The sequence below is a fragment of the Passer montanus genome, unplaced genomic scaffold, assembly GCF_014805655.1.
Source record: "Passer montanus isolate IOZ18808 unplaced genomic scaffold, ASM1480565v1 scaffold25, whole genome shotgun sequence".
NCBI lineage: Eukaryota > Metazoa > Chordata > Aves > Passeriformes > Passeridae > Passer > Passer montanus.
This window is the reverse complement of record NW_024367149.1, coordinates 8,089,311-8,108,772: the sequence shown is the minus strand read 5'-3', so window position 1 is coordinate 8,108,772 and position 19,462 is coordinate 8,089,311. Positions and strand designations below refer to the sequence as shown.

At 56.3% G+C, this 19,462-nt stretch overlaps 1 protein-coding gene and 1 long non-coding RNA gene across 3 annotated transcripts in view; both read left to right on the top strand.

Annotated features, from left to right (window-relative positions):
- The first annotated feature begins 1,312 nt into the window (after window positions 1–1,312).
- On the top strand, window positions 1,313–6,496 carry LOC120503164. The gene is made up of 2 exons (XR_005627671.1): window positions 1,313–1,485; window positions 4,627–6,496. It is a non-coding gene; the product is annotated as an uncharacterized LOC120503164 (long non-coding RNA).
- Window positions 6,497–13,113: 6,617 nt separating this feature from the next.
- Window positions 13,114–19,462, top strand: part of SSBP3 (single stranded DNA binding protein 3) — a 54,192-nt gene continuing 47,843 nt past the window's right edge. For both annotated transcript variants that reach the window (XM_039711426.1, XM_039711425.1), the window contains exons 1-4: window positions 13,114–13,169; window positions 13,293–13,391; window positions 13,438–13,473; window positions 13,906–13,990. In XM_039711426.1, the coding sequence (XP_039567360.1) occupies window positions 13,114–13,169; window positions 13,293–13,391; window positions 13,438–13,473; window positions 13,906–13,990 (276 nt within the window). The remainder of the gene's footprint in view (window positions 13,170–13,292; window positions 13,392–13,437; window positions 13,474–13,905; window positions 13,991–19,462) is intronic.

The following is a 19,462-nucleotide window of genomic DNA, read 5'->3' as shown; positions in this document are numbered from 1 at the left end:
AAGCTCTTTGGCAGGCACCGGCAGCACAAGTATTGCCACTGGAAAGCCAGCGGAGAAATAATTAAGCAATTTCAACAGGAAATAAGACCCCACTCTTTTTTTTTTTGGTAAATAAGAATAATAAAGCACTGAAACAGGGCACAAGCCCCTGCCTCAGCCACCTGAATTTTAGCCTGGTTGTGGAAAATGTTCATCAAAATCCTAGATGGAAGCAGAGGGGCGGTGGGACACCGGGACACCTCTGCAAGGGCTGGGCCAGGCAGGGGGGGAGATGGGGCCCAGCTCAGGGTGATGAAACCCTGAGGGGGTTTGGAGCCTTTGGGGGATGGAGGAAGCACTGCACTGCACCAGGTGATTGATCAGATTATGGCGATGGAGATTCTCTCTGGGAGAAGATTGTTGCCTGAGGACTTTAACCCCGCTGAGCATTCACTGCTCAGCTGCTTGGGTAAAATCTGCATTCTTCATTCCAAGAGCAGGAGCAGAGAGGCCCTTCCGCCCTTCCACGTCTTGCAGGTGGCTTTGCACACCCAGATGCGATTAAATTCCATCATTTCAGAAAACAACATTTCCTCTAAAGCATTCTATTTTGGGACAGCAACTAAGATATTTCTCACCAGGATGGTTTTCTACCCACTTGCAGCAGCCCAGGTGCCCTGCAAACCAGATGGCAGCAGGCAACCTCCAGAACATCTCCCCACCTTTAGCACGGAGGCTTCTGGCCAGGAAGATCTTCAGGGATTTCTCCCTCCCTCCTCAGGACTGTTTGTTTCTGCAGCCAGAGATTAGGATCAAAAGGTTTGTGAAAACGGTTCTTCCCACTCGCCAGAGTCAGAGGGAACAGCACAATTAGAAACACTTCAGATGCTTGACCCACGCTCGAGCCTGCAAACAAAAGTTGCAAGTAGAGGCTGATGTTTTCCAGGCCCAATTAGCATAATGTTGTAATTCCCGAGCTCTCGGGCTGCCTGCATCCCTTCGCCCCGGCCGCTCCAGCTCCCTCCTTCTGATCCATCGCCATATGCCCGTCTTTTACAGTTCTTTGGTGCGTGATGCTCAGAGAGTGGATAATTAGCTAAATGAATTAATTGACATTCATACTTGTAATTAGCAACCGGTTACAAGCAGCTATTCTCCTTGGGACAGCTAAAATTTCTCAGGGATTGGTGTTAAAACACTGGAAAATCGTTCGGGGTAAATAACGAGTGCCGACGGCGCCCGGCTTCTGCCCGGGCTGTCGGAGCCGCAGCGCGGTAAACAAGCCCGAGCAGAAGCGGAGCAGGCTGTGGGACGTGCTGGGTATGCCGCTGCTGCTCGGGAGGAGGAGAACTTGCCAGCTCCGGGAGAATCGCGGGCCAGATGGGCGGCCTCCAGCCCGCGGCTCCCGCCCGCTCCCGGTAACCCTTCCAGCCCCGCTCGCCCGGAGCTCGCAGCGCGGCCCCGGCCGCGGAGGCTGCTCGTGCGAAGCCGTGGAAATTGGATGTCGTGAGTGTTAATTAAACCATTAATTACTGCTGAGATGGGGAGGGGGAAAAAAGTGACCTATTGGTTTTGTCGCTTCTTGGAGTAGTCGGGAGGGTGAAGCGCTCGGGGGCTCGGCAGGGTGAGAGGGGCTGCGGCAGGAGGTAGATTTTGTTGAAATGTAGGTTTTGTCAGATTTTAAGGGGATGCTGGCGATGGTGCTGATGCAGCCGCAGCTAATCCCAGCACCCTGTGAGGCCAGGAGTGGGACCTGGGACAGGGATAGTGGGACTGAGCAGCTGTCCTGTCCTGTGGGAGGGACCACAGGGGCTTGGACAGGCTTTCAGGGGGTCTCGAACTGCAGGGATCCCACTGCCACCCACAGCCCCTGAAAGGAGATGTGCAGGGACCCCACGCCCCCAGAATGTAGCAGGGGTGGGTGAGCTGAAGGTCTCTTCTCCCTGGAAAAGGCCCCCCAAAACCTGGGCTGATGGGAAGGAGGAGGGCAGGCACCGCCACACAAATGGCCCATTATGGAAAAAAGGAGAAAAAGTGATACTAATGCACTTCATAAATCAAACTCTCACCTCTTGCTGCATCAGGAGCTCTGCACCAGCAGGGAGGAGAGCCTGGGCTGGGGGTACAAGGGACAGCAGGGAGGATGAGCCCTCCAAGCACTCAGGGGCCAGCACTGGGGTGCCCTGCCCTGTGCCACCCTCTCATGGTGACAGGCTGTGCCACCCACGGTGGCTGCAGCAGCTCTGGCTGGCACAGTGGCAGTGCAGAGGGTGACAGGACAGGGTGATAAAGCAGCACCCCACGAGCCTGGGTGTCCCTCAGAGAAGGGCTCTCCCACGGCTCCTGGCTCGGGCTCAGGGCTGCATCGCTCTGCCAGGAGTCCTGTTCTTGGCTCCTCCAAGCTATCAAAGCTTTCCCTGGCAGTTTAACTGCTGGGGAAACGGACAAAAAAAAAGCCAATCTCAGAAGAGAGGCAGTGGGAAAGGCTGGGCCAAGGAGCTGTCATGCCACCCCTTCAGCTACTACACACCCCGGTACGTTCTCAAACACACGGCACAAGATAGCAGGGAGGCTAATTTTTCTTTAGCTGCAGGCAAAAAAAAAAAAAATCAATTATAAGGTAACCTATTTTTCAACTCCTCCATTGGTATTTACTTAATTTGAAGGCCAGCTTGTCCACCCTGCCAGGTGCACGACTGTCTGGAGAAGGTTTGGGAGGTGCTGGTGGCCCATGGGGACAGGGACTGGGGGTCCACGGGGACAGGAATGACTCCAGGTGTCCACAAGAGAGGCAGAGTCCCAGGGAATCTGTGGGGACAGGAGCGCTCGAGGGGTACATGAGGACAGGGCCATCCCAGGACAGTCCACAAGCACTTGGACATCCGGAGGGGCTACACAGACACAGGACAGGGGATGCACAGGGACAGAGACACGGGACATTCCTGGACACAGGGACATTGGATCCCGTGGGTACACAAGGACAGGGATCCCCGGGGGACACACGGACACGGGGGGGACACAGGACACAGACCACCGCGGGGAGACTTGGATACAGGACACAGGGGGACACCTGTACACGAAGGGACATACGGATACAGGACACGGGAATACATGGACAGGGGAGGACACTTGAACACGAGAGGACACACGGACACGGGGGGGGACACACGGACACGGGGGGGACACACGGACACGAGGGAGAGACATGGACACGGGAGGACACACGGACATACAGACACAGGGGGACACGGACACGGGGGGACACACGGGCACACGGGGACACATGGACACGGGGCAGACAGACGGACACGGGAGGACACACGAACACGGGGAGGACATACGGACACAGAGGGACACACGGACACGGGGCGGACACATGGACACGGGGGGACACACGGACACACGGACACGGGGGACACACGGGCACGGGGGGTCACACGGACACGGGAGGACACACGGACACAGGGACACGGGGGGCCGGCCCCGGGACGCGGCCCCGCCGCCCGCCCTCCTGCCCGCCTTCCCGCTGCCGTGGGGGAGGGGGCGAGCGGGCCGGCATCGCCCCCACGCCTGCCCGCCGCGGTTCGGGCGCTGCCAGCGCGGCGCTTCGCCTCCGCGTCCTGGGCTGCCGGGCGAGGAGGGCACCCGGCCCCGGGTGATGGTGGGGACGCCCCCCAGGCCTTTATGAATAATGTAGCGTTATTAATGATGCAGTTTAATTAATGATGCGCGTGCAGCCCCCACCAGCGGGTCGCTGCTGCCCGCATTAAAAGCGTTTTGCTGGTCGGGGTTCTTGCGCCCCGGAGCCTTCGGGGCGCCCTTGGGGCACCGGCGATGTTGTGGCCGAGGCCGAGCTCCCTCCAACCGCCGGCACAGCTGCGCGGGTAAACAGGAAACCCCAGCACCGCAGCTCCGCCAGGCCCAGGAACCCCAGCCCCACGGCGGGCAAGTGCTCCTTCCCAAAAACACCGAGGGGGAGCGGGGATGGGTGGCAGCCCCCCGGGAGCGCTGCCCGCCCGCCTGCGCCGGCTTCATTTGAATGCGAGCCATGCAGAGCGCTCGCCACCGCCACTGAGGTGTGGAAATCTCGCCCAGACGAGGAGGGGGTTCTTCCTGCTCTCGGGTTTAGAGAGGGGGAAAAAAGCCTTGTTAGAAGACGGGGAATGTTAGACACCAAATCCAGCCGCTCTCAGTGGCTGTGCGGCGCTCCAGGGAGGCTGTGAAATGGAGGGGTGGAGGGAGTGTGTTGGGTGGAAGCCCCTCTCCCGTCCTCCCCATTAGCATCTCCAGCAGTCGTCGTGGAGTTTTGGTTTTCCCATGGGAAAAGGGAACACCAGGCTGGCAGCAAAATGGAAATGAAACAGCCTATAGCTTGGTCAAAATTAAAAGTTCAAAATCCAAAGTGCCAGCAGCAGGGGTGGGAGGACAGTCCTGCAACAGGCTGGGGTGCAGTGTGCCAGGCAGGAATGCAGCCTGTACAGCCAGGATGGCAGTGGTGTCCATCTGCCAGAGCACACTGCCCACACACCCACTGTGGATAAGGGCCATGTTGCTTCGGGGGTTCATGGAGCCTTTGAGCTACTGCACCTTTGTAAGCGCAGGGCACAATTAAGAATGGAAATTTAAAAAATGTGTTTATTTTTACAGGTGATGTTCCAGCAGAATATTCCCAGTGAATTGACGAGCACAGGCTTTCTTCCCAGCCATGGCCACCCTAAAGAGCCCTGGGTGGCAGCTGCCAGGCAGTGATGGACCAACACTTCAAGGAAGGGGCCAGGAGAAGGGAAGCTACTCTGGGAGGTCAGGAAACGCCAACCAACCACCAAAACTTGGGAGCACTTTGATATCCTGACGAGCTGCAGTGGCAGGGGTTTGAGGGCTCCTTTCTGCTCCCGGGAAGTCGGAGATGGGTGCAGGGATGTCGCCAGCCCAGGCCAGAAGCAATAAAGCACCGGGAGTGATGCAGCAAAACAGGATGGAGTCGCGTGTCGAAATAAATCATCCATGGAGGCAAGGCAGGGAGGAGGAGGAGGTTTGCTGCTCTCAAGCCTCCCTACGTCTAACAAAGCCTCAGAAACCCCAGGTGGGCAGCAGGAGCCGGGGCAAGATCCAGCAGGAGCTGGGGCAGGATCCAGCCGGCCGGGCCCCAGCTGTCCCAGAGCGGAGCCGGTCCTGGCCAGGCATCCCGCTGCTGCAGCTCTCCCGGGAGCTGCTATTCCCATCCCTTCCCAGCTCCCGCGGCTTCACCTTGTGGCAGGCAATGCACAGAGCTGCCAGGAGTGATAAAATGGCTGTCCCCCAAATTTATGGAGTTTATCTGTGAATAACTCTTGGAGGTGAAGCGGCTGTTGAGCCGGGAGGAGGAAGGCTTTACTTCGGGAAAAACTCTCCCGGGGCCATGCAGGGCAGGCAGGAGCCCAGACCCGGCTCCAGGGACCAGCAGAGACGTGTCCCATGCCCCCCAGCTTGCAGGGCTGGAGCATGGCCGGGGTGAGCTCGCCCCTCGCCCACGCTGGGGGAAGCCGAAGGCTCGTTTCCCATCTGCAGCGTGTTTATTAGGAGCTAAGTCATGAGGAGGCTTTGGCACATCTCTGTCGCTCCCGCCGAGCGTGTTTAGCACGGCAGAGATCGCTGCTTCTTCCAGCAGCACGTGCGTGCCCATTTCCATGCCGGCCAGGCATTGTGCCCCATGCTCTCTTCCCATGCCAATCTTTTCTTCTCCCCCACAAGAAAAGGTTGTATCAGTGAGCTATGGAGCAGCATCCTGATTCCTGGGGAAGCACAGTTGAGGCTGAGCAGGCTGGAGCCTCCCCCTCATACCCCCTCCCCACTCTGCTGCAGTAACATCCATCCTAAGTTTCTGAGCCTCTTCTAATTTTGGAGGCCGTTAGGAAAGCAGGCACTGTTGCAGCCAAACGAGGCTGCCAATGTTTCCTTTAAAAGCTGCTTTCACTCCGAAGGACTCTTCTAGATGGTTTGCTTTTAATAGCAGGCTGCAGGGTGCAACGCCCAGCTCGTGGCCAGGGCTCTCTTTGGAGCAGGAAGGGACTGGAGGGCACTGGGAGCAGGACTGGGGACGTGCAGGGAGCCACACACATCCATCGCGAGCCATGGCAGTGCACACGTGCATCCCTTTCCTGGTTCAGACCAGCAAAGATCCTCACCCCCTTGCAGAGCTGATGCCACTGCAGCCCATTTCCTCCTTTCCGTCGCCAGCTTGTGGGGAAATCTTTATAGCAGAGGGGGACAGATAGAGCTCCTAACCATGGTGATATCTCAGAGGAGAAGGAAAGGCCAGAGGAGCCATGGAGAAGCAGGAGGCAGTGAGGTCAGCACACTGGTAGGTGTGAGTGCTTTGCAAAACCCAATTGCTGCTTCAGTACAACCAGATTCAGGAAAATGAAGCTGAAGTGTGAAAAATGAAAGTGAAAAGATAGGAACCAACCCACGGCTATTTATTCTAAAAATACTGACCTAAATACTTAAGCGCACATATAAAAGTAGTTGTCTTTGCTGATTTCCTTTATGAGAGTCTCCTGGTTTGGTTATTATTTCACTCAGAAACCAGAAGATGAGGATTTTTGGAGACATGGAGACTGTGTTCTAACCTGGCGCTCCAGAAGTCTTTTGCCCAAAGCTGTATGCCCAAATGTCATCTGAAAGCCCAGCTTTGAAATTCATTCATTAAGCTAACGAGGCCCTGTGGCGAGCAGCCCTCGCCTCCGCTGATCAGCATAGGAAAGGTTTTGGCAGGGTCTCGTGCAATGGCTCTCGTGTTTCTCCGTGGGTGGGATGATGGCAGTGGCCATGGGCATGCTGTGAGCATGGCAAAGCCCCCAGAAGAAATTTGGGAGCGGAGGGAGGCACTGGGGCACAAAGTCTTGGCACAAAGCATCCCGCAGCTGGTGGCATTGGCAGAGCTGGGCTGCGGTTCCCTTCTGGGTTGTTATACACATCTGGGCTGGGGTTCACATCTGGACTGTTGTTTCCCTGGGCTGTTGTTGCAGGCAGTCACCAGCCTCTGCCCCCTCCCCACTCATCTGGCAGCAACCAGGGCCAGGATGTGGGGAGGCTGTGGGCAGCCAAAGTACTGAGCCTGGCTTAGTGCAAAACTGCCTGGGACCAGTGACACGACACGGCCGGCACAGCAGGGCCATCCTGCAGTGCACCTATCCTGCAGGCAACCCTCTAACTTTCCAAAAATACATCCCTGGAGGTGTCTGGGCCAAGCAGCGGGGTGGATGGTGAGGGAAGGCCAGGTGCAGGAGCCCAGGCAGTGCAGGGGGATGGACCCCTGCACGGTCACAGCCCCGATGCAGCACCGTGACCTGCTCTGCATGACCTTCCCGGGGAAGATTATGAAAGTGCATTATGTGTGGAGGCAAAACGGATGGAGGAGCGGGCAGGAGTGCTGGGTCAGCAAGTCGTGCAGGCTGGATGAGCAGTGAGTGCTCAGAGGGAGAAGGAAGACACCACGCTGAAAACAGTAAAGGTAAAATCCGGGTGGGGGGGAAGTCGCTCCCTGCCTGAAGGTCTCAGGTGGGAGACCCAGTCACAGCATTTCCATAGGACAAAGTGAAGGTGCAAGCCAGGAGAACATGAACTTGATAAAATGGGCTGGTTTGGGTTTTTTTCAGTTAGAAAAAGGGGTGCTCAGTGCTGTGTGGGAGCAGGAAAGGGCTCCCTTTGGAGTGTGGTCTATGGCCTGGGGGTGAGTCTGTTCCATACAGCATTCTGCAGACCAGGGGATGGATGAGCACCAGCCAGGTCTCCTCACTACCTGCTGGGAAGCAAGGTGGGCATGCATGGCTGGGGGTGTGAGCAGAGCCAGAGCAAGCCTTCCAAGCAGCAAGAGCTGGGTTTGAAACCTTGGAGGATGTTGCAGAGGCGAGCGTCCCTGAGGACACTGGCTCCAATGGCAGGCTGCTGACTGGAAAGCCTTTCCTATATCCCTGAGGTCCCCCTTCCTCTCACAAAACTCCCAGGAGTGATGGAGGAAACCCTCGTGGGCAGCAGAGCCAGTTGGACCACAGTTCACCCTGCAGCAGCTTTTTACCTAAAATAAGGCTGCTAAAATAAGTACCCAAACTGTCACCGCGCTCGCAGCAGATTTACAGCTCCATGCACGCACCTGGCACTGCTCCACCCTGCTGTGGGAGCACCCACAGGGCCAGTGGCAGCAGGGGGAAGGTCTGCTGCAAAACCCAAGGTCACCCTCTGTCAGAGGGGCTCTGGCCCCATTGCAGGGCTGGAGGGGGTGGCTGGCTCAGGGCACTGCTGGCGGCACATATCAGGCGGAGACAGATGGAAGAGGTGACAGATAAGGGACTCAGCCTGGAGAAGAAACAGGAGAGATAGGACCCAAAGGCTCTGCCCCGGCAGAGAGAGGAGGCTCAAAACCAGACCCAGCAGAGCTGGATTTAGATCCCGTAATGCCGGCTGGGCGCCTGTTCCCTGCCTAAACCCCTCCTTGCCGAGGGCAGGGGGGTGAGGAATCCACTGGTGTTGAACTGCAGATACTTAGGTGGTGCAGTGGGGCTTCTGCCTGGCTCCCAAGGCAGCTGAAAACTGCTGCTGCTCTGGAGAGGCTGCAACCCTTCACTTGAGAATGGTTGGCATTGGGCACAGCTTGGAGACTGTCCTGTGGGATGGCTGAGAAAACTCCCAAGATGGGCACTATCCCATCATCTGTAGGGTCTGCAGGCACACAGAGCTCTGCTGGGACGCCCTGGGAGGGTCCCTGCTGTGCCATTGCCATAGGAGACTGACAGGCAGCACTTATATGTGACCTCACTTCATGCCAGTGCCCTGCACAGCAGCCCCCAGAGCTCAGGCATAGGGAAGGAGCAGGGTCAGACACAGACAGCACTGCACAGGAATGTCAGCAGCACTGCTGGGAGCCAGTGCAGGCACACAGAGCTCTGCTGGGACGCCCTGGGAGGGTCCCTGCTGTGCCATTGCCATAGGAGACTGACAGGCAGCACTTATATGTGACCTCACTTCATGCCAGTGCCCTGCACAGCAGCCCCCAGAGCTCAGGCATAGGGAAGGAGCAGGGTCAGACACAGCACTGCACGGGAATGTCAGCAGCCCTACTGGGAGCCAAGCTGGGACTGTCATTTTGCAGGACCACAGCCCCTGCATGCTGCTTTGCGAGGGGAGAGGTATTTCGTTGCAAAATATCTCTTGCAGGTAGATGCAGGCTAGTGGCAAAGGAGGTGGGAACAGGGAGAACCAGACTTGCCCAGGGCAGCTGGCACTGGCAAGAGGTGAGCAGAGGTGACACTCTGTCAGTGTAACCAGGGTCTGACATTTTGGGTTTTGCCTTTGCCCTGTTCCTCAGGAGCCAAACCCCAAGCGTGAGTTTGGGGCTTGCGAGTTGTCTGTGCTCCTCAGACAGGGAAGTCCTCCTTAGCTTTTACCTCTGTCGCTTTCTCCCTCTGTGCCTTCTGCCTCTGTTTGTCTCCCCTGCAATAACAGGAACCCACAGAGTTAAGATCCAGGAGTGCCAGCTATGGGAATGCAGCATGGTTTCCCAGCTTTCCCTGGGGAAAGCCCAGGAGCTGTGTCCCACATGGGTGCTCCTGCTCGGCACTTTGCAGTGCCTGCCTGCAGCCGAGGTTAGCGCAGGAATTGCGGGTGAGGAATTGGAGCTGCCACGCAGGGAGCTGCTGGGGAATAGCTGCCACGCTTTACATTCACAGCCCATCTATTTTGCAATAACTTCACCATGATGTTCCCACATAGACAAGCCTAAGCTAGCATAGATAATGAAATGGGTTAAAGAGGACAGGCGGAGGGAGAGGAGAGGAGAGGAGCCAGCAACTTGTAGTAAATCAGGGAGAGAACAGGGTTACTTTAAATTCAAGGTCTTGGTGGCAGGGCAAGTTTGGTTTGTGCCAAGAGGCATGGGGTTCAGAGGATGAGATGCTGTTGGGGAAGACAACAGTGTCTTCTTGGTGGGGCCACCAACTTGTGTGCCCCATCAAACCCCACCCTGCTCCTGCCATTCCCTCGTGCCTTCCCATGGGCATCACTGGGATTAAGCACAGCCAAGGGCACCAATCCTGGCTGGTAAAGGGTGGTGATAGGATCCTGGCAAGGTTCTGCTCTTCAAGGGGAAGGTCCTGCAGGCCTGCATGAGCTCTTGGTCAGGGCCTGGGGAGACCCAACCACTGAGACTCCCCCACCTTTGGCACGGGCTTCGAGGCAGTCCAAACAAGCTAATTAAATCCTGCTCTGCTTAATCAGAGCCATTGAGCACCAGTCAGAAGAAATTAATCCCGTGTTTTATTAGATGCTGTTTGAAGTCGTGTTTGGCACCTCGTCCTCAGTTCTCATCTCCTTCTGGGGAAGGAAGAAGGACATCTGTGGGGAAGAGCGAGGGTGCAGCAGATGGCAGCGGGGATGATTCAGGGGCTCGAGGAAGGAGCTGCGACTCCAGCGGCATCCCTGGTGGTGGGGGGAACAAGACACCTCTCCCTGCATCCCACAGCCTGCCCCTCCCCACAGCTGAGAGTCTGTGAGCCAGGCAGGCATCCCAAAAATACATGTTCCTCCGCATTGCATGCTAATGGCTCTGCTCGAGAGGTCCCACCGCAATTAAAGCACAAGGAGCATTAATATGCAACGTGGAGAGGCCACTCTTCCCACAGCTACTCCCTCCCAAACCTGTCCTTCCTGCTGCACATCCCTGCCCACTGGGAGCCTGCCCACGGGGATCCCACAGCAGTCCCAGCGGAGCTGCTGGCAGCGTGCAGTAAATTTGAGCCTTGCCTTTGCTGTGCCCAGGGGATGCTGCCTTTTCCCCCTGGCACCTTCTCCTGCCTTTGGGCTCAGTGGAGCAGGATCTGTTGGGTACCCACCATGCAACACAGCCCTGGCATGGGAGACAACCCTGACAGCTGGGAGAAATCCAGAGGCAGGTGTTTAAAACAACCAGCTGCGTGATGGTTTGGGGTTTTTAATGACTTCTGGTGCCATAATTGCTGCAACCCAAGAAAAACTCCTGATGAAGAGAAAGTCTGGCCAAAGTAAGGTAGCCCACAGGTTGCCCTCCACACCTTGGGAGCGCTCGGTAGCCTTGGTACGTCCTCCTGCAACTTGGCTGGATGGAGCTGCTGGCTTTGGGTGTGGGGATTTATTTTTTCCTAAATTTCCTGTCATAACTTGCATTAAAACTTTGCAGAGCCACTTAATTGCGTTCTGCGGTGGTGATGATATGAAATTAGTCTCCCTTCTGATCTTTACCTAAATTGGTCCAAAGCACCAGCTTATAATTTGCTCTAATCATCGGGTCGCGGAAGATGCGAAGGCAGGGCCGGTGCCCGGTGAATTCACACGGGACGAGAGTTTCTGCCCTCGGTTTGGCAGCCGGCAGGTCGGGCTCTGCCACCCTGGGATGGCAAAATTGACAATTTCTTTTTTTGTGCCACTTTGGGAAGTTTTTCATCAACTGCTCTTGGCTGTTTCCTCCAGAAAAGGCTGGGAACTGCAGCTGTCCGGAAGAGAGGAGGGAAAGCCGAGGTGGTTTCCTGTCTCCCTTCTCGGCCTGCTCTCTCCTCTGAGCATCTTGGAAACATCCTCCACTCCTGTCTGGAGACCTGGAACCAGACTGCTGAAGGCACCTGGAGGGGAAGGGATCCTGTCTCCCATCTCACTTCCCTGGGCTTGCTTCACATCCCAAACTATTCCAGGGGTTGGGGAGAGGAAGTGGTTGGGTTTTGTGTACTCACCTATCAGAGAAAATCATGGAGTTACAAGAAAACAAGCTCCTGATGAACAGGAGCAGGGCAGGGCAATATTCTGGGCACAGAGAGGCCCTTTTGCTGCCGAGGGCACAACGCCCATCATTCCAGTGGCATTAGTGCTTTCCACCTCCACACAGGAGGTACAGGATATCACGGTATTATTTTTAACCGGGGATATTTAGTGAACTTCTCACGTGCTGCTGGAGGGTCAGATTTATCCCATAGCCTCAGTCCCAGGGGACACTCCCAGTTATTTTTGAACCCATCAGAGCAGCAGAGGAGCAGAGGGATGCAAAGGCTCGGGAGACACAAAGTCTGGGGTTTGTCTGGTCTGTGCCGCAGAAGCATGCGTGGAGCAGAGCCCCTCACGCCTGCCTTGTCATCACCGCTGTGACCCTGGCCCCACCATAAAACCCAAAACTTGGGCGAAGCCCCAGGTTTTCCTTTTCTTCTGAGACGATCTTGGACGCCTGCAAGTTTTGATCCTTTCCGACCTACCGCATTGGAAGACTTTTTTTTTTTTCCCCCCCCCCCCCCCCAGTTCAATTTAAACCTCAATTTAACCTGTGAACGAGTTTGGCCCTGCTCGGGCAGGTCCCGATGGCCGTGAACATTCCCACGGGCGCCGCAGCGCTCGCAGTGCCTCCCCCGCCCTCGCACGGAGCAGCGCCCGGCCCCGTCACCCCCGCCATCCCCCGGTCTGGCGGTAACCTCCCGCTTCCAGCAGCGGCTAACTCATCGCACAGCCCCAGCCCCGGCGCAGCCGCCGGCCCGGCTGGGTTTTGTTCAGCCGGTCACTCCGGAGGTGGAGGCGAGGCCAGGGCAGGGGGAAGGAGCTGCTCGAAGCCCTTATTGCTGTGCTGCTCCACCGTCTGTCCCCGTGGGCACTGCCACCCGAGGCACTGGTGGTTACTTTGGTTCTGCAGAAACGGATGTTGGTGGGGAGAGGGACGCAAAGCGCTGACTTTTACACCAGAGCCTTGTCCGAGCCCCCGGAGAGAGGCAGCAGGGCTCCCCACAGCCCACCCTGCGCGACCCCCGCCCGCCCCGCAGGGAGTGGCTTTCCCCGCGTGTTTTTAAAGGCAGCGAAGCGAGCAACAACACCCGTGACTGGAGCTGGCAGCCAGGGCACGCCGGCCCCGGGCTCCACTCAGGGCTCCGCGCAGCCGGGCGCGCCTGGCCCCGGGGTGACCGCCGGCAGCGCGGGGCTGGGGTGCGCGGCGCCGGGCGTGACCCGCCGGGGCCGGTCCGGAGGAGAAGGCGGCGTGCCCAGCCCCCGGCCGCCTCCCTTCTTCCTCCTCTGCGTGCCTGCCTCCCGCCGGGTCCGTGCTCCGGCGGCAGCGGCGGCTCTCGGCGGCCGCCCCCCTCCTCCTCGGCGCGGACCATGTTCGCCAAAGGGAAGGGCTCGGCGGTGCCCTCGGACGGGCAGGCGCGGGAGAAGTAAGAGCGGCGGCGGCGGCGGCGGCGGAGGGGGGAGCGGGGCGGCCGTGGCGGCGGGCGGCTTTGTGCGGGGCGGGAGCGGGGCGCCTCTTCCTCCTCCGACCCGGCGCTCGGCTGTTGCAGGCTGGCGCTGTACGTCTACGAGTACCTGCTGCACGTCGGCGCCCAGAAGTCTGCGCAGACCTTCCTGTCCGAGGTGAGCCCCGCCGCCCCCCGCGCCCTTTGTGCGCCGCCGCACGCCCGCCCTCCATCTTGCGCGGGGCGGCGGCGGCGCCGCCCCCGGCTTCCTGCACTCCTGGTGGTGGTAAGTGCGGGGGTGTCCCGTCGCGGGTGGGAGCGGCCCCCGGGGGTGGGGGGGTGCGCGCGGGGCCCCCACGGGGTACGGCCCCGGGAGCGGCGGGCAGTGCTCCCGCTGGAGAGCTGCCGGGCCGGCCGCAGGCACCGGGCTGTGCCGGTGCCGCTGGGGCGCCCAGGGGAGCGCGGCTGGGCGGCTGCGAGGCTGCGAGAAGTCCCCGAAGTCGCACGGGGGGTTGTCCCTTCGAGGTGTTGCCTCTTGAAGGCTACTTTTGCTTCCTGAAGCAGCCGGCATCCCCGCTGCTGACGGTCAGCTCCGGGTGGTGTGAAGCTGGGATGCACAGCCGGATCCAGCTGCGGTCCCAGCCGCTCACCTGCGCTGACCTGGCTGCCCGATCCCCGATGAGTAACTGCTCTTCTCCCGTCTCTCCCTGCCGTGCAGCGTGTTTTGGGACCTGTACTGCGCAGCTCCCGAAAGGCGAGACACTTGTGAACATTCGAGTGAAGCCAAAGCCTTTCATGACTACGTGAGTAACAAGTTTCTAATCCTCGCGGTAATTACGGCGTTGGGGAGCTCCGGCGCACCGAGAGCCAACCTAACGTAACCGACTGGCAAAAAGCGTGGGGTTTTTTTAAACCAGCGATGTTCTGATTTGACTGAACAGTATTTCATAATGTTGCAATTATGTAAATGAGCTCAGATACTTATCTTAAGCACTTTAAGGCATTCGGGCTAGTGGTAGAATTAAGAAGTTTTGCATAGCAATGGACAACAAAGCGTTTGTAGAGGGTCGATGGCAAGATATTTCATGCTGAGGACACTGTGGTGGTGAGATGTTTCATGCTGAGGGCACCTTGCAGGATGGGCGGGGGTTGGATTTTGGTGGGGAGGAGAAGGGGGAATTCCCCAAACCGCTGTTGAATGCCCCAGTTAATAAATACCTCCCTGCCTTTGGCAAGGCTGGGGGCTTCCTTGCTTTCCTGAGTCCTCCCTTGATCCCAGCAAGGGAGAGGTGTTGTCTTGTTGAAGCTGGTGTTGCAGAGCCCCGTTGGTTGGTCGTCGTGCATCTTTGGCTCTCCGTGGTTTGGGTCGCTCTCTGCAGAGGTGGCAGCATGGATGGATGATGTTTTTGGGGTGGCATGCTTGAGTCTGAGGTGTCTCCCAAAGAGCCCCTCTTGGCAAGGGTGCATGGCATGTCTGCCCCATGGGCTGCCCACCACACGGTGCCCGCATCCGCGGCGTTGGGAGGAATTTGCATCAAAGGATTAGTCACCTGGCTGCGGGCTTGGACCCCAGTCAAGCACGTTTAAACCTTGTAGCAGGAGCTGGTTTTGTCTGCTCCGGGGAGACTATGGTATGGAAACCATTTTTCCTCCCTTCCCAAGTTTCTCGTTGCCTGGACATGCCTGGCTTGGGATGTGTGAGTGTCTCGGGGACCTCCGTGGCACTCTGGCACTGGGCACAGCAGCCGCCCTGGGGCACGGGCAGTGCCACAGAGGCTGGGCTGGCTGCTGAGCTGCCTCTTGTCTCTTCCCACCCCGCTGGGTCCTGGGAGAAGTGTGTCTGGGTATTTGCTAGGTGGAGTTTGTCTGTCTGTCTGTCCATCCCTGCGGCCGCTGTCTGCGTTGCTTGTTTTCGCTGGGTCGGATTAAGATGGTGAACTCCTGAACCGAGGGTCAGAGCTGATAACCAGCAGCATGTCTAGCAGTTGTTGGCTTCTGCTCGCTTCCTGGATGTTTTGGGACAAATTGCGGAGGTTTTGGGAGCCCAGATGGGACAGTGGGCTCATCAGGAGCAAGGCAAAGGTAGATCTTAGAGCAGCAGAGCCACAGGTGAAGATGACATTAGCAAGCAAGACCTGGTAATGCTCCATCCACAGCAGCCTCCTCATCGTGTCTGAGGATTTAGAGTATTTAGAGAAATTAATCTTTTTTTAGCTTGGTAATAATTCTAACAATAGGCCTGAGTGCATTAGATGATTCACATAAACTTCTTTAGTACACGTCTCTTTAAGCTTACAGTAAATAGACACAATCCTGATTGTTTCTAATTCTCAGTGTAATGCAGTTTTCTAACAGCCCCAAGTGCTTTACCTTTTGGGTAACTCCTAAGGTTTTCACTCCCCTGTGCTTTGGCTTAGTGGCACTGGGTTGGTTTCCCCAGGCATGTTTTGGCCCCAAGACAGGGCTTGTGCTTCTCCGTGGCGTGGCTGCTGACGGATGTTCACGGTACAGTCCCTCACTGAGGAATGGTGTTTTCCTGGCACGGCGTGTACTTTACAGGGCGAGGGACCTACCTGGCCAAAACTTAAATATTGACCAAAGAACCCAACGATAACCGTGGGAGTGTGAATAGAGCCTTGTTTCTCTGCAGCTTCCGGGCAGGCTGCTGGTGCTGGTGAGCGCGGTGGGCAGTGTCAAACAGCAAACCCAGCGACCCATCAGTGGTGCATGGCAGCTAAAACGGGATATGAGCCCCAAATGGGGCTGGATCAGTGAGTCATGGATTGCTTCATGTGGTGGTTGTGGTTAAAAATATCCCAATCTAAGTCTTGCCCCAGGTTGGTAGAGCATTGTATTTACACTTGGCCAGCAAACTCTGTGTGTGCTGCTTGGTGTTTGCCCAAAATATGGTGTGTTAACTCTGATACTGTGCTACTGTAAGGACAGAAAGGGGGCATGCTTTGGGATCCTGGCATGTCACTTTCCCAGAGCCAGCAGTGGAGAGGTACTTGCCTGGGACACAATCCTTTTGGGAAGGCGGAGAAATTGTCATTAGCAGGGTGGGATTTGCACGGTGTGTCATTTCCACTTTATTTTCCAGCATAACTGTATGAAAACTGTTAGGAGCAGCAGGACAAATTGCTGATTTCCCCCTCCAGTTTTGAGTCTTTAAATCTTCAGCGAGAAATTAAAGTAAGGAAGGAAATTAAGAAAGTAAGGAGAAATCTCTCCACTCTTTTTTGAGGGGACCCTTGAAAACTGTGGAGTCTTGTGAGTGCTTGGAAATACTGCTTTTTACTGCTCCCCTAAGGTATTTCTCCCAGCTAGGACAAAAGCCTACTGGGACTTTGTAGAAAGGTGCCTGTTGGGAGAAGAGTGATGGGAGTGGGGGTTCTCCTGGCACAGGCAGGAGGAATGCTGCTCTGCTCTACCCTCCCATCTCTGGCAGCTCTGTGCGTCTGCTAACACAAACACCAAGTTGTGTTGGTTGGAGGGTTGTTCATCACCCTCGTCCACCTGTATCCAAAGAGTTTATCCAAACTAACAACCCCAGGAGCGCCAGCTCCTCAAACTCCACCCGTGGCCATGGGTTTAGGTTGCTCCGAGCTCCGTGGCGAGCAGGCCGGCGCTCCGGCACGCTCCAGAGCCGGTGAGCTTGCAAGGGGATCGCCCGTCATGACAGGGGATTTCAGCCGCCGCGTTATCTGGGAATTGGCCGATGGCTGGTCGCAGTTGAGCATTTCAACGCCGTGAAAGCCAATACAATTTGAGTTAGCGGTGATGACTGCCAGTTTAAATACCGCAGTGAATTTCTGTCAAAGAGCTAATACACAGAAAGGGGAATTGCAGAAAACTTGATCACCAGAACCACTTCAGTCGATTTTGGCCTCGAGCTACAGAAAATGAACTTAAATCTAGTTGACTGTTGCTACATACTTTTTTTGTGGTATTGCTCTGCCTGCACAGCCAGCTCATGTCAACATTCAGGAGAGAGAACTCGGAGTAGCCTTTAGCTGATGAAGACTTTGACTTCATCATGCCCTATCTCTGTTTCCCCCAGTTTCCTCCTGAGAAGGACCTGCACTTGGGAGCATTTGAAATGCTGTTTCTTTGCAGCACAAGATCTGCGTAGCTGTGGCTTCAACTTGCCATTAACGCAAAGCATTGATTTATTTGTTTTTGTTTTTAACTTTGGAAAGCTGCTGCAGTTCTTTCTAACTTGGATCTGGAAAGATGTCTGCAGCAGTGGGGGTGGTTGCTGCTGGAGGTGCGGTGGTTGGGCTGGGAAAAGATGGTGTGTTTGGGGCTCCTGTCCTGTCTTGGTTGGGGACAACCAACCTTTGGGGCTTCTCCTTTTTATATGAAACCGTCCCCCTTAGAGAGATCTCAGGGAGTTCTGAAGCGGATGGATGGATGGATGGATGGATGGATGGATGGATGGATGGATGGATGGATGGAGAATTCTGGCTTGCTGGAGTTAGTGTGCTCAGTGGAAATAAGGTATAGCCTAAGAGGCTGGAAGGACTTTGGTCTGCTGGCTGTACAGACTGGGGGTGTCCCAGGGATGGTTCTTCTGTGCTGAATCTGCCAATCATGCCCCATCCAGGTGTGAGACAGGCACCCCATCCCAGGATCACTGCCTGGGTATTCTTGGGCTGCTGGGAGCATTTCCTTGTCACAGCACCATCTGCTCCCTAGGGTCTGTGTGGCATGGTGCACTGGCAGGAGACATGGCCTTGTGGCATCCCTGGGAAGGGATGTTCTTCATGGATGAAGGGTTTGGTGTGACTGTCTCCTCTCCCCTGCCAGGCTCTCCTCTTGTTCCAGGACCAGTGAAGGTTGCAAGGCCTTGTTCAAGGCACTCATGGCTGTGAGGGTGGGACCAGCAGGTGTGAGAGTCTTGATCCATGAGTACCTCTGTGGTGGTGGTGGTGGTCCTGGTCTATGAGAGCTTCTCCTGTTGTGTGCAGCCAGTGTTGTGTAGGAGAAGAGCTGTTTTGGAGGCAGGTTTAGTGCAACACAGGGACAGGGTTGGGAACAGCTTTGTGTGGTCCCTGTGAGTCCCCACAGGCATTGCCTGAGCCCTGGGCATGTGGCTCAGTGGTGGCACACACAGCTCTGTCCCGTTTCCATGTGGGACTGCTCCGTCTGGGCTCCATCCAGCTCCACTCTGCAGGGACAGGGTTCCCTGGTAGGTAACAGGAGAGAGGAGTTTCCTTCAGGAGTGGCAGCTTGCCAGGAGCAGCTGCAGAACTCCACATCACTTCACCAAAAAAAAAAAATTGCAACAAAAATAAATAAATCCAGATATTCCCTCTCCTGGCAGCGCTGGGCTCGGCCTTCCCTCCCAGTTCAGGGTACTGGTGAGCCTGGGTGTCCTTTAAAGCCTGCTCTTGCAGGAGTACCATGCAAGGGTGGGTTAGTTTAATATTATATTTCAAACAACATTGGCTGTCATGACAGAGCAACCTTGGCTTCCACACTTTCTGCTGCTGGGCAGCAGGACCAGGGCATTGCAGAGCAGCACCTTTCCACGGGTGATGCTCTTGGAGAAGGCTCCATTGTGAAACCGGAGGTCAGAGCCCAGAGCTTATGTCTTAGTCTTTGACTGGGGAGCCTAAATATTTATCCTGTTCTGTCCCTAATGAAAACAAATTGTCAACAGTTGTTCAGTAACTGACTAAATTAAAATCTGTAATTAGTCAATTAGATTAAAGAGTTGGCACAACCTGATTGTATCATGCTGGTTAGGTTATTAAGAGAAAGGGTGTGATTTTTAATTACTGAATGCTAATTTTGACGGTTTCAAATAGAAACAGACGTTCCCCCCCTCCACCCCACCCCGAGTGCCTCTGCAAAAGTAAGGCAGGGGATGGGTTTTGTATCAACAAATGGTGCGAACACGCAAAGTTTCTCTGGCTCCGGTCCGGGAGGGGGTTCTCCAAAAAAGCCGGGAGCGGGACGGGAGGAGAGGAAGGATTTCTTCAATCCTGCCCGAGGGTGGGAGGACAAGTGGGGGTTTGTTCCACAGCTGGCGACCCCCTGTATGGCTGGGTGCTGGGGTCTGGCTGCTGCCCCATTGCCCATCCCGGCGTGTGCGTGTCCGCGTGCCCTCGCCTTTCGCCAGCGCAGCGGCGAGCCAGACTGGAGTATCTTTTCCTTTCCCTGCTTTTCTTTTTCATATTTCTTTTTTTTAAGAGTACCTTTCTAATCCCCCTCCCCCCAGCGCTTGAGAGGGGCCAGCTTCCAGTGGCAGGCAAAGCCCGCAGCGGGGA